At 37.8% G+C, this 15,135-nt stretch overlaps 1 protein-coding gene across 18 annotated transcripts in view; it reads right to left on the reverse strand.

Moving 5' to 3' along the window:
* Nucleotides 1-15,135, reverse strand: part of MGA (MAX dimerization protein MGA) — a 165,027-nt gene that overhangs the window by 20,585 nt on the left and 129,307 nt on the right. For 6 of the 18 annotated variants that reach the window (XM_078079497.1, XM_078079496.1, XM_078079498.1 and 3 more), the window contains exons 10-15: nucleotides 11,295-11,521; nucleotides 10,065-10,241; nucleotides 9,391-9,463; nucleotides 7,223-7,737; nucleotides 4,676-4,973; nucleotides 2,759-3,385 (exon numbers count right to left, since the gene is read on the reverse strand). In XM_078079497.1, the coding sequence (XP_077935623.1) occupies nucleotides 2,759-3,385; nucleotides 4,676-4,973; nucleotides 7,223-7,737; nucleotides 9,391-9,463; nucleotides 10,065-10,241; nucleotides 11,295-11,521 (1,917 nt within the window). Of the gene's footprint in view, nucleotides 1-2,758; nucleotides 3,386-4,675; nucleotides 4,974-7,222; nucleotides 7,738-9,390; nucleotides 9,464-10,064; nucleotides 10,242-11,294; nucleotides 11,522-15,135 lie in introns of those variants that run through there. The other 12 variants (XM_078079500.1, XM_036084578.2, XM_078079501.1 and 9 more) reach the window with 12 other exon arrangements.

The following is a 15,135-nucleotide window of genomic DNA, read 5'->3' on the forward strand; positions in this document are numbered from 1 at the left end:
TGCCTCTGCCTAATGAAAAATATGGCAGGCCTCTAAATCTGGATTCTCATTAAAGTTAAACATCATTCATGATAAAATTCTCTTCTTCAACCTTATAATTCAGGTTGTTAACGTTTACTAAAATTATGACTTCATTTCACAGGTCATACTCAAGTAAGATAAAGTCCAGGACTAAAAATCATGAGGCATAAGAAACTCCTTGGCTTTTAAAATTCACTGACAAATAACCAAAGCATAAAGATCTGTGGAAATTATTTTTCAGAAGGAAAAAAAAATACATACCCCCAAAAAATGGAATGAAATTAAGAGACATCAAAGAAGCAGGGAAATAAAGCCTGGTTAGGAAGAGGCAAAAGATAGTTTTAAAACAAACAGAAAAAGCAAAAATTTAATGCAGAAGATGTGAATTTAAAAAAATTTCAAACCATTAATAGTACCTAAAGACCCATTTTAATGTTTGGAAGGGATATTTAGAAATACTGAAGACATAGAAAAAAACAGTGTGAATAATCTACAGATAGATTTTTGGTCATGGGGATAAAAAGGCAGGAATAACGATAACAGTATGCAGAAATGAAACAAATCTAACATTACCATTCAAATTAGTGAACTTACTTAACATTATTAATAAATATTTTTGTTAGCTTGTCGCTAAAGAGAAAAATCAACAAACCAAACAAATCAGTTTAACATGGAGACTATTAATCACTCTACCCACAAAACATACCAAACTTCTAAAAGGAAATTATGCTCCTAACATTTACATGACAAATTATATATAAGATCCAGAACTACTCTTGGAAATGAAATAAAATGCAAAAACCAAACTGTTCCAGGGAGGTAAAAATGTGCAATTTAAATAAAAAACATCTTAACGTAATTTAAGAAACACATTAAAGCATTCTTAATTTCCTGAACATTTCTATTCAAAGAACATTTTAGGGAGTGATTCAAACCCAAAGCACTCTAATCCAGAGAATGAAAGCAGCTTTTAATACACACACTAAATATGTGATTATTTATTCACATACAGGTGAGGGCAAGAAGGGAAAAGAAAAAGAAGGGAAGTTAAACGAGAAAGTCACAGATGTCTAAGTGCCCGAGTTGGGATCCTCTTTGTGAACCTAGAACAAAATTACACACACTTAGAAGTTATCAGAGTTAGCTCCATTTAAAATAGAGCAGTTAAGGGGCACCTGGGTGGCTCAGTTGTTAAGCATCTGCCATCTGCTCAGATCATGATCCCGGGGTCCTGGGATCGAGCCCCGCGTCAGGCTCCCTGCTTGGTGGGAAGCCTGCTTCTCCCTCTCCCACTCCCCCTGCTTGTGTTCCCTCTCTAACTGTGTCTCTGTCAGATAAATGAATAAAATCTTAAAAAATAAAATAAAATAAAATAGAGCAGTTAAGAAAATCTGTTAACATTATTTCCTCAAGTAGTATTACAGAAGATATTTTTAGATGGTATATGGATATAGAGAATCACCGTATCACATTGTCAGAAAGTTAATTTCTTTTTCAATCTTCTGATTATATACAAAAGAAAATACCAGTCTTTGATATTACATCAGCATTTTCTTGGTTTCTTCATTAACAGAGTGCAAGCCACATGTTAACATATGGTAGCTAGCTAGAATATATTTCTTGTTATTATTCTTTCCAGTGTATGAACCTCTTGTTATGGCAAGTAATGTTGGTTTTTGCTTTTAAAAATACATTTAAGCAAACAAAGAAGTTGATTTAAATAAAAATATTAAGTCAGTAATAGTACAAATGAGAATCGGAGCAAATACCTCAATGTATATTCCAAGTGACTGGAATCTGAGAAACCGCGAACTACAAAAAGCTAAACTACTTCATAGTTTCACTACAGAATTTAAAAAGGTTGGAATCCATGCCGTTTAGAAAATCTCAGTTAAAATATAACAGGATATAAAAGCCCTTAGCCTGGCTGTAGCATGGCAGAAGCCCTCTGCTCTCTCTTTTTTAATTAAAAAGAAGCACACACAGGGATGCCTGGGTGGCTCAGTCAGTTAAGTGTCTGCCTTCGGCTCAGGTCATAATCCTATATTCTCAGGTCCTGGGATGGAGCCCCACATCAGGCTTCCTGCTCAGTGGGGAGCCTGCTTCTCCCTCTGCCTGCCACTCCCCCCACATGTGTGCACGCACACGTGCGCACAGGCTCTCTCTCTGGCAGATGAATAAATGAAATCTTTAAAAAAAAAAAAAAAAAAAAAAGCAGCACACACAGCCCCCACCCCACCCCCGCCAAAAGGGAACACCTACATTTGGGTTCTCTCCTCAGAGATATGCAATCCTAGATCTCAGCACACAGCAGTGCACTTTGTCCTGTGCCCATCTTGATGGCCACTCTACTGGCTCAGAACTCCACTCCCACATGCATTATTTCAGATTCAATATTTCCATTATAATGTTTCTGAGTATTTTTAATCTCCTCAGAAAATCTCCAGCCCCACACTAAACCATCTGTCAAGGCTGTTCAATTTATTTCCAAAGTACCAATTATGGTTTTTATCAGTGCTCGGGTTACAAAGTTGCAGAGATTTTCAGTGATTTATCCTAACCGATATTAGCCATGAGGTCTATTATTTTTAGTGTTCAGTTTTGCAGATCCATGTATCATGTTACAGCAGAAACACCTACACTGTTACCCTGATATATCTGTAATCCTATCAAAACCGCAAGTTTTATAAAAACAGCTGTACAGTAGGTAAACCAGCTAGTAACATCTAAGCCTTACCTGGTCTCTGGCTCACTGGTGGACTCCCATCAATTCCCGAGAGTATAATGGGAACAGAGCCCAGAGATGAAGTTGGTGTGGTCACCATGGAGGAAGATGCAGCTGTGGTCACCACGACTATGGAGGTGGAGGCAGTGGAAGCAACAGGAAGAGTTATAGTTGGAGGAGATGCTACCAAAGACTTAGGAAAAGCAACTGAAGCCACAGGGGTAGTTATCCCAGTCGTTTTGATAAGGTTCACAGTGGCTGTAGACTGGGAAGGTGTTACAGGGGTGCTGGTATTAGTTTCAGAAACCTCAACAACCCCTGCAGTGGTGGCACCAGAAGAGTAAGTAGTTTCTTTAGTTCCCACGTCAGAAATAGCAGTCATAGGTGTCACAGCAGTAACATTCTCTAAAAACACTTGAGGGGTGGTAGTAGTGACAGCAGCAGTCACAGGGCTGCACACCTGAACTGGCTCAGAAGAAACCACAGGTGTGACGACCATTACTGGAGAAGGTCTGATACTGAACTTCTGTGGCCCTGTTAGGGGTTGGGGTGTGCTAACTCCAGGTATCTTCTGCTGCAGGGCTCCAACTTTACTCATCACAAACTGTGTGAACACACCACCAGGAGAGGGTCGAGCCGCTGCAAATAAAAATTTGCAGGTCAAAAATCTTCAGTTCTCATATTTTATCCTCTTAGTGATTGTGTTTATCAACATTTATTGCGCACCACTGGGTCAATTTCTTACAGGTACCACCTACCTGCATGGTATGTGCCAATTTCCACCCATAGAAATCAAACACTTCTCTCAAACCAAACCAAACCTTTACAATACTATGAAAGGGATTAAAATTGGGTGTTCCTACCAAGATTCTTTGGACTGTGCAATATAGCCAAATTGCCAGGACACTAAAAAGACAATATATAGCAGCACACAACTTCATCATCTAAAACAGTGAAGAAAGTAAGGAGCATTTTTTCTCCCCTAACTCTAATTTTAAAACTTGTTTCACCACTTCCTCCTGTCCCAGCACCTCCACCTCTTTATTACTGCTATCCTGTCATGAGACAGTGAAGTTTTACATATTTCTAAAATGTATAAAGACACTTTTCAAAAGAGGGCAGGATAGGACTTAAAAATCACCAGTTAAAGCTGCTTTGTTTAAAAAGGTAAAATGGGGTCTTTTTAAGGCATACAATGCTTGTCCTCCATCTTCATATAACTCCAGCTTTCAGCCAGATATTTCAATTTCCCATCAGAGGAATAAGAATACAGCAATGGACACTTACACTTAATATTCCTAAACAGATTTGAACAAAAAGAAGAATTCAATAAACTGACTATATACACTCTAAATACTAAAACACAAATGCTTTCAAGAAGGTAGTTTATTAGACTCTAGCACCGAAATGTTAAACAAATGAGGTTTTCATTCACAGAACAGGATGAATAGAATAAATCAACACTTCCAAACTTATGTTTTACAAGAGCCTTTTATTCTAAGCCTATACTACAAACTCAACTCCCTTGGATATGCTAGCTCCTTGGTTTCCTAAGTTCAAGGAACATACATTTGATGGGTTACAAAAATACCAGTGCCCATAAAAGAAATATTAAATTACGTAAAATATTTAAGAATAAGTCTTCCCTTTTTAAAAACAAAATTAAAAACCTAAGTCTTCTCTATATTAATAAAACCCATCTAAAAGTCTGGAAATAACTATTAACTAGAGTTCAATTCGTCTACTATCATAGGTAATCAGGAAGAGTTACCAAAAACGGACAAAAGTTAGGCAAGACAGACATCAAGAGTAAGAATAATGCCAAATTCTACATTTCTCTAATTTTCACAATCTCCATACCTGGCCAGTATCCCCTGGACAAGCACCAAGGCACAGGCCTTTCTAATACATATATACAGTCCAACTTACCAATTGGTCTTTTTGCCGGGACAAATGCCTTCAGATTCTTCCCAGGGCGATTTGTTGTAGCGCCAGAGGAGGATGCCGTTTTGCAATTGGATGTTGAAGGCAACAGGGTACGTGGTTTCCTGGATGCAGCCACCTTGGCATTGGATGCTACCTTGGAGATGACAGTACTGAGGGTTGAGAGGTCCAGGACTGAGGGTCGCAACCTGCCTGTGATATAAGCAGCTAGCCTATTGGCTGGATGCAATGCCCCCATCTGTCCCAATAGCAACTTAGCCTGCGGGTAACTCTTACCATTAACCTGAAACAAGTGGCAAAGAGAAATTCTGTAAAGATAAAATTCTCTTGCTAACTTATCTCCCTTGACAGGGGTTTCATTTTTACAAGGTTTTAAAAGTCTATCTTTCAGATTTAAAGGGAAAAAGAAACGGACTTTTTCCATTTGATATATAATCTGAGTATTAGAAGGTGGGAAAAAAAAAAGCTGCCATCTGATATTCTGAACTAATCTCATCTTTATTTTGGTAGTTTGGAAACAGAGTATCTTAGAAACCCATCATATCTGCTCCTAGATTTGTGAGAGATACAGTCAAATCTAAGGAATCATCCAACAGTTTTACTTAATAAGCAATTCTGGTTAAACTATTAACAATCACCAGCAAAAAATGAATAACTATGTTCCACAGAATCTCTCTGACAAGACCAAGGAGGCATAATGGAGCCCTCTCAAGGGTCCTTTCAAGCATCCCTCATATTTGAAAAATATATGGTAAGTCTACTTTTAAGTTATAAAAGGCCATTGTTTTAATATCCTAAGCCAAAAGGTCCCCTCAGTTTTTAGTTTTCAAAAAACTCAACTCTGAAGATCCTATCATCTCTTGGACAAAACCTGAGCTCAAGATAAATGCTAGGAGAAACTCAATTGTAACTTTAGAAACAATCACTGAGCCATCAGAAGAAAGTAATCAATAAATGAGGTAAAGATTTTTCTCTACTGCCTGAGTTGACATATTACCCATCTGGGGCAGCACAATTGCTTTTTTAAAAAAGAAAGAAAAACAAAACCTTCCCTAATTTTCTTACCCATGTTCTCAAAGTCCTATTCCTGGGTGACTAGAGAAGACAATCTTTTCTGTTCCTCCTTTCCATCACTGAAAAGGGGGAGAGGGTGAAGTGGTGGAGAAACTCCTACTCTCTAAATTGGTAAAGAGAATAGCTACAGAAAGCCACCCTCTCCTCAAAGACACAAAATTACACTTTACTACTTAAGTGAAACCATGATTATTCCCAGATAGATCAGGAATACCTCTGCCTTGAGTTTGATATAAAGAATGTGATCTTTCCATCCTAAAGGAAAATTTACTATAGTTTTTCAGGGTCTCTGGAGGTCTAGGTCAGATACCCTTATCTTCTCCTTGGGGACTTGCTCTGAAGACTATTCAACAGCTTCCCTAAAGCCTACATTACAGTGGCCTGACTGCTTATGCAAATTCATATTTTATGGCGGCTTTCTGAGTCCTAGACAGGAGAGGAGAACATAAATTTCTATACCTGTATTTCAGGGGGGGCCAAGTCTCACTAGAAATAAGCTCAGTTAGGTCTCTGTTCTCAAAGTATCAATCAATAAATGAAATATGAAGAAAACACTATTCTCCTCATTATTAAGAGTTTAAGAAATACGAACAGAAGCAGTTACATAGCACCATCAAGAGTAAACTGCAATAAAAAGTTTTTAATTAAATAGATCAGTCATATTATTAATGGGACAGTCCACAGCCCAGAGAAGTGGTCAAACTAGTAAAGTGAAGTAACCTTATTAGCAAGAATGTCAGACACTTCCACCCATTTGCTACTCTGACATAAAAGTGCATTTAATATCACTGAGCAAGAGGAGAAAACCTTTTTAATTACATTTTAATTTAAAACTTCTCCTTCCAAGGATTTTCTAGATGCCAGTGTAATTTTACTAATATAACCTGCTTGAATTACTAAACAGGAAGGATTTATTTGTACTATGACAATGATTATATTAGCAAAAACCCTACTATGGACCAAATAAAGAAAAAAAAATGAACTGTGGCTCCATTTTTTAAAGTTTTATACATCTGAGTAACACCTTACAAAATTAAAATTTTCTCCAAGTTTCCAAATATATACTGCTCTCTTACAATCAATTTCCCCTTGTTTTGTTTTGAAAGCTATTTGTTAATAATAATCCCAAGAACTAGACGGAACTCCTTAGTATCCTGTTTAGTTGTCAAAGTATCACTAGAGCCCAAGCAATAAAATTTTAAGAGTAGGAACTTTCTGAGAAGACTGGAAATAAAATCAAAAACGAATATAGGGCTCTACAGTTCTGTTTGTAAATTTGTCAAAAATTCACTCTAGGTATGCATCTAAACTAGGCCTATTACAAAAAGAGATGATTTTGTCACCCAGTTCCCAGGAAATGTGAAGATAAATGATAAAACGCCCACAAAGGGCTCTGAAAAATCAAGATGTTACCTAAGTAGAAAAAGGTGCTACATCCAGATTAAAGGTAATTCTCACCTGGATAAGCCCAGATGTGCTTGAACTGGGTTTACGTTTATAGGCCACAAGCTTCCCTGCAGGAGAAAGCCCTGCATAAAAAGGCAGACCTTTGCCTCCATGTAATCTCTCCCTCACTGAATCCAGGGCATCTGTCTGCACAGGAGAGATATCATCCATTTTCCCAGGGGATAATGGACCATCAGGAGTCTCTGATCCAGATTTCTCAGCCATATCATCTTGGTCTTGGCATGATGGCATAGAGATTTTCACACGAGAAGAATAAACAGGAGGGTTCTTCTCACCCCGGCTCTTTCGCTGAGAAGCCAACTCAATGATGAAGCTGCCCACCTTAAGTGACTGTGGCATGTTGCTATTGATGTGCTGGGATAAGATGCTCAAAATCTTGTTCCGATCCTCCTCCCAGTTGCAGTCTGAGATGATTTCTATCAGTTTGGTGGGACCACCTGGTGACCTCTGATGCACATAGGAGGTAGAGGATTCCCCTTCATTGCAGGAAGATTTCCAGCTTTTTTCTGATAAGGAATTGAAAGATATTTCTGCATCACAGCATTTTGTACTGAACTTTAAAAGATTTTTAGGGACACCTAGGTGGCTCAGTCAGTTAAGCATCTGCCTTCGGCTCAGGTCATGATCCCAGGGTCCTGGGATTGAGTCCCACATTGGGCTCCCTGCTCAGCGAGGAGTCTGCTTCTCCCTCTGCCCACTGCTCCCTCTGCTTGTGCTCTCTCTCTCCGACAAATAAATAAATTAAAAAAAATAATAAAAGATTTTTATTTTCCCTGGGTTCTCAGAAAAGTGCCAATGGCACAGAAATTGAGCACTTGCCCAGTGTCTGAATCCCATGTACTTTCAGTGGTAATTTAACAACTCACAATTTGGGACTTTTCCATGAAAAATAGTCCAGAGAATCGATATCCTGCTGCCAGGGGTCACTAATAAAAAGAGAGTCCCACCTTAAGACTGCTCTAAAAAGCCATGACTATTATGTAAGTATTACCTTGCAAACAAAGCATGACCTACAACCAAGGTTAAGATTTGATTTGGTTTAGGGCACCTGGGCGGCTCAGTTGTTTAAGCGACTGCCTTCAGCTCAGGTCATGATCCTGGAGTCCCAGGATCGAGTCCCGCATCGGGCTCCCTGCTCAGCAGGGAGTCTGCTTCTCCCTCTGACCCTCCCCCCTCTCATGTGCTCTCTCTCTCTCATTCTCTCTCTCAAATAAATAAAATCTTTAAAAAAAAAAAAAAAAAAAAAGATTTGATATAGTTTAGTGTTCTGCTATCCATACAGGAAAAGCAAAAACACTTGCAAGATGCTTTGTAACATGTGATGGGTCTACCCATCAATCCTAAAGAACAAGAGAGAGAATATTGTGGTTAAAAAGTGTTTTCTACTTCTAATTTCTACTGCAAATACTTCTGAATTACTTCTGTGACTCTAGATATGACTGCTCCATTTCTACATTATGTGAAGATTATTTAGCTCACCAGGTATTTATATTCATGACAACATGTTAACTGAATGTCTATTTCACTGGACACCTAGATTTCTACATCATAGTCTCCCAACCAATGTTCTAATGACAAGTATGTCAGGATATAGATGCCCTCAGCCTTCAAGGTGGTTGTGTTCTCAGACAGGTTCTCTCCACCCCAGCAGCCTCCCCCACATAACCTCAATGTGCTATAAAAATAGTATCACTTTTCATGTGTATTAAGCCATTAAAGGGGAGGGGGGCGCACACCTGGGTGGCTCAGTCGGTTAAACGTTCAACTCTGATTTCAGCTCAGGTCATGATCTAGGGCTCCTGGGATCAAGCCCCACATTGGGCCCCATGCTCAGCTGGGAGTCTGCTTGAGGACTCTCTCTCCCTTTCCCTCCACCCCTACCCCAACTTATGCTATCTTTAAAAAAAAAAATAAATAAATCTTAAAAAAGAGAGAGAAGCACTAACCGTATCCTAAATGTCTCTTGCAATAACATGCCATATCAACAGGAATGAATTTTATTTCTAAGGAGTGATAAACAGACCGAATAATAGGAAAAGACCTCTATCGTCTCTATTTTTAGCAGAAGCTAGAAAAGGGGTAGGTAAAAATGTTTTGGTGTATGTGTGTGCCCTCCTTAATTACTATAAAATGATTTAAGACTTAATTTTCAAACAGACCTTGCGATTTATCAGAATCATCCTCTAGGTCACAGGTGATTGGTTTCAAGGGCTGCTGTTCAGAATCAGGCTCCTAAAGAAGGAAATAACACAAATACTTCAACACATAATTATTACCAATAGAGACTAGGACATAAACATTGAATCTCTCAAAGAAGGCTGAAATAGCAGAAAGACTCAAGTGTCAACAGCTTCACATCTACATGCACAGCTGCATTACTATCATATAAGTCTTGGAAAAAACAAGTAGCCTTGCTCTCTAATGTCCTTGACAGTAACTGAGTCACCAAGAAAAAAATTTACACCACACTTTATAGTGTATTCTAGTAAAGAAGGAAAAATATTTGATGTTTAACAGAACAAGCTTCAGTTAATCTGAAAATTCACCAATGCAGACACAAATCCTAATAATTACAGATAAAGAATTTAATAAAAACCAGAAATGTTTAAACTTTTAAAAATTACTTCAGCTTCAGAAAGAATAGTACTTTAAATAACCTTAAGGGACTGTTCTCTAGAACAGGTATGCAGAGAAACAAATTGATATGCACATCACGTAAGATTTCTCTGCCCCACAAGAATTACTCCAAATTATTCTGATAGTAATGTAAATTCTAATACCAGCAACAGGGAAATGGAAGTTAAAAAGACAAATTATGCAATAAGTAAATCACCTTTACACTACAGTTCTCAGGACTAGACTGACATGAGCCCTGCTGCTGAAATGATGGGGATGGTGATGGTGACGGTTGTCTCTGTTCCTCTTTTTTTCGTTCATATACTCGAACTCGGGCACAAGTCATCATACTCTCAAAGTACAAGTAGACTGGATCCTTGTCCTCTTCCCGAATCTGTAAGTTTCATAAAACAAAACATTCCATACACTGGGGAAAAAACATCCTAGACTCCAAAAGGAAAAGAATGTTTAATCTTTATTTCTATTGCAACATTTGAAATTTTTAAATGTAAATTTTAACAAGTAAGTTAATATGTGCTAAATCTTGGGCAGTCAGAAAAGATCTGGTTCTCTATCAAGAAATCTCAGATCACATCAGAGAAGTGCTTCTCAAATTTTCGGCAATGAGGATACATTTCTGAATTACCAGTCCAACAAAGACTGATCCTTTTGTAAAATAAATTTTTAGAAAAACAAAAGACATGTAAAATACAAGCCCAAGTTTTTTAGTATTAGATTTAGTACACATACAATTATTCTATCAAGTATCTGTAAAAAGTTTCTAAATATTTATACTCTCATTTTCTATATTTATTTCATCATAACCTAGTAACAAGTAGTTCTGTATCAGCACAAAGACCACACTGAAGAGCACTGCACTAAGGCATCTTTCTTCAAAAAGACTGAAGACTGAAATGCATTTAATAATGAGAAATGCTTAAACTCTTAACAGAAGATCAGCTCTTTTACCTATCAATCTTCATAGTCATGTATCAACTATTATTTAAATCCTTTACTGTTACTGTATATAAAGAAGTCAGCTTTAAAAAGATCAGTTACTTCTTAAAACTTTTCTTAATGCTCTCCTACTAACAATATGTATGCATTACGTCTCAATTACTCAATATTCTACACTACAGGAAGAAGAAGAGTACCTTTAAAAGACTTTTGCTAGTCATGTTTAAAAACAAAAACACAACTTTATATAATCGTCCTGAAGAGAGATTTGGCTATCCTTAAAAATAGCAGTAATTCTTAGTATATTCACTCCACTTTTAATAATATTTCTAAAGTGCCAGCAATTAAGCTGATTAAGTAAGATTGATGCTTACAGCCGTATTACTTAAAAGCAAAATGATTCACAGAATATAAACCAAAAATCTTGAAATCCATTATCTTTACAAATGGTTTATATAACTTGCAACAAAAGATGAAAACCTGGGCTTACCACAGGATTGGGTTTGGGAGTATATGCCCGTGCAGGTTTAATTCCAGTGAGCACTTTGCCCTTCACAGTAGTAGGTAAAACTTCTGGCTGAGGCAACAACAATGGCTTCATAGGCTCAATGACAGAAGGTGTTGGGATATAAACTGGCTCTGGATCTACTTCACCTTCTACTTTCACCCATAATGGGTAATGTCGAACAGGCTGTTCAGGCTCTGTTTCACATATAGCTTAATAAAAAAGAAGGATAAGATTTTAAGTGACTTTAGCAACAGAAGTTCAGAAGCACTGCCAAAACAAAATGTGTTTCCTCACAGGAAATGAGGAAATGAGTTTCATAACTCATTAAAACAATCTAACAGATGCCCCCTAAAAAACCTTTGGTTGCCATCATATACCTTAATTTATTCATCTATTAACAAATATTTGTTGAATACCTATTATAAGTCAGATACTGTTTTAAGCACTAGAGGGAACACAGCTATGAATAAAACAAAGTTCTTGCCCTCACAGAGTTTATAGGAGAAAACAAATTTAACATTTAATATCAAGTAACAGTAAGTGCCACATAGTAAAATATAGCAGGGTAAGGGATGAAGAGTTAACAGGAGATGCTATCTAGCATGATCAGAAAAGGCCTTCTCTGTTACCCTGAAAAGATAATCATTCTATGCTACACTATTTTACAAATAAAACAAGTATCTACTGAGCCTCATTACATACTTGTATTAAACACTTAATATGTTCTAACTTATTTAACTGTCACAATAGCCCTGTAGACATTATTATTCCCATTTTCCAGATGCTGAGGTTCAGAAATCCAACAATAAGAGGCAGAACCAGGATCAAACCCCATCAATCTGGCTCCAGAGACACAGCTGTTACCGTAGTCCTCTAACAACAAAATGTATTCAAAAGACAGCCTAAGGTGCCTGGGTGGCTGAGTTGGTTAAGCGTCTGCTTTCCACCTAGGTCTTGATCCCAGGGTCCTGGGTTCGAGTCCCACACCAGGCTCCCTGCTCAGCAGGGAGTCTGCTTATTCCTCTCCCTCCGCCCCTTCCCCCTACTCGTGCGCAGGCACTAGCTCTCTTTCACTCTCTCAAATAAATAAATAAAATCTTAAAAAAAAAAAAAAGGACAGCCTGAACTCAGCATAGGAGCAAAAATCTATCAATGGAAAAGCAATGAAACCAGAGATGAAATCATACTATCAAGAAGGTCTACACAAAATAAAACAGGTATTATTATTTAATCATAAATGGAAGATCTAGGTTAAGCGGAAGCTGGCTTTATTCTCTAAGTAAAGTGCCCATTCCCATAAAGACGACAGCTAAAGAGAAACAAAGACTGTATTCTGCATTTTAATGGTCAGTCCTCAGAGAGGACTTAGCTGGTTCTAAGCCTAAAATCCAAAATCTTTGCCTACAGTCACATAAAATATGACTGAGCAGCATTCACATTTAATTCAAACATTTAGCTCAATTATCCTAACAAAGCTGAATCAAAATTGCATTTGCTCTGAACATTAAGACTCCACTAAAAAACAACTTTATCTAAAGGGTCCCTAAGGCTAATACTATTCAGAGCATAACCACAAAATGTTGAATAAATATGTAAAGATTAAAATAGGGAGGAAAAAAATTTTCAGAGCTAGTAAGTACTTGACCCAATTATTCTGCTAGTTAGCAGTCTCTGTGTAGGCAGATAGGGCTAGGGATCCCCATGGGGAAAAAAAGACCAGCCTTGGCTTTCTTAACGTCCTTTTAGGCCCCCAGCCATTTTGTGACCTGTACTACTTGCCCAAGCACACTTCTTGCAGAACTCCCTAGGTGTTGGAATTACCCCCCAAAAAGAAAAAAAAAAAAAAAGGCAAAAACCTCCACAGTTAAGGATTTTAAGAGAACAGAGGGAATGCAAAAAGTAATAGTCTCTACCAGACCAGGAATTAGCCTAACCCTATCAGCAACAATAAATCAATGATAAAATTCCTTCCCAGTGCTGTTTCAAAAGTAAACATTGACCTAACACATATCACACATTCTTGAGTCATTTTTGCAGGATTCAAACTCTTTTGAGCACTCCAACAGTAGACTAATTGGAACAGAGAACTGATGATGCCAACCCTTGCTGGCCGGCCCTCATGGCTTCAATTAGGACCTGGATTCTGTGAACCAGGATGACTTTTGCCCCAATTCTATACAGAACTCTCCTTTGTCAAGCCCCTTCATGAATATGTATGCGCCCTCAGCTTAAAACTTCCATAATTTTGTTGTTCGTGTGGACACAGCTTTAGGAAATAGTCCTGGTGTTCTCCTAACTGGTATGGAGTAAAACCTTTACTCTTTCCCTGTTCTTTGGTTTGGTTATGTCTTTTAGCTGGACAACCAGCAAGAGGCAAACCCAATTCGGGTAACATCTACTGTCCAACTTTTATAACCTAGTTCATTTACTCACATAATTCACAAAGGCTTCTAACACCCTAGTATTTATATATTTCAATGTTTACTATGGATCAGACTTTGCAGATATAATAATGAACAAGAATGACAAAAATCCCTGGCTTCATGGAGCTTACATTTAAGTTGGAGGAAGAGGGCGACACAGGCAATAAACCAGACAAGGAAAATACGCTGGATTGTAGTAAGTGCTTGTGAGGAATGGAAAAAAAAAAAAAAAAAAGCAGAGACAGGAAATAAGTAGTAATGTATAGTGAGTGAGCATGTATGACTATGTATTTTGAGGGGAGAGTGTTGCATTTTTAAAAGGGTAACCAGGGATGCCCCCACAAAGGAGGTGGGTACTAACAGAGGTTCAACCACTCATTTGATAGCAACTTTATTTTCTAGTGTTGCTAATTAGTTCATACACATATTAATTCTACTACAAAAGTAAAGCTGCCTTCAGGACAAACACTATAGACAACTTTGATCTCTTTCAATCATCTTTAAGGCTTTTCCAAGCCTCCATAAGCTAAGGATTCTACTAAGTAAAGGTCCCTTTCCAACTTTTTCTTTTGAAAATAATAGCTACAAAATATACAGTACAGTACTACAGAAGAAAACCTCTTAAAATATTTTAAGACATCTTAATTCCTCATAGGAAATCAAGGACAACTCTAAAGTTTCAACTATGGATAAATGGGAAAATGGTGTTCCAGTAAACAGAGGACTTCATAAAAGCAGCTGATTGGGAAGGGTAGAGTTCAGTTCTCTTTAGGGCATGTAAGACTGATGTGCCAGCAACATATCAAACAGGGCACACAATAAAAATCAGAACCGTCAGGGCACCTGGCTGGCTCAGTTGGAAGAACATGCAACTCTTGATCGATGGGTAAGGAGTTTCAAGCCTCATGTTGGGCAAAGAGATTACTTAAACAAATAAATAAGAACTTAAAAAAAAAAAAAAAAAAGATGAGAACTGTCATTGGCAGAGCCTACATCTGAAGCCATAAAAATGGACAGACTCCACACAAAGGCAAGAACAACAAACCAATTCCTTATACTTCATTAGCTCGCTGTGCACTTGATTCCTTTACACTGCTAGGGATCAAAGATACAGTACTTCTCTGCTCCCCTTCACAATATAAAAGGGATCCTCCTACCCTTCACCTAAAAATCCAGAAAAAAAAGAGCTACTTAAGGAGAGAGCCAGAATAGCGCATATCCACAGAAGCCAAGAACAGAAACCTGTTTCAAGAAGTGGATAGTATCCCCTTATTTCTATTTTAAACGCTTCCTAATATTATCCGACCAAGGTCCTCTAACATTATCAATGTCTTCTGGGTTCTCAATAAGCCTTTTGTTCATGACACAACATTATGGCACATCTGTTACTGTGGCACTTA

This window comes from Halichoerus grypus, chromosome 8 (assembly GCF_964656455.1).
Source record: "Halichoerus grypus chromosome 8, mHalGry1.hap1.1, whole genome shotgun sequence".
NCBI classification, from domain to species: Eukaryota; Metazoa; Chordata; class Mammalia; order Carnivora; family Phocidae; genus Halichoerus; species Halichoerus grypus.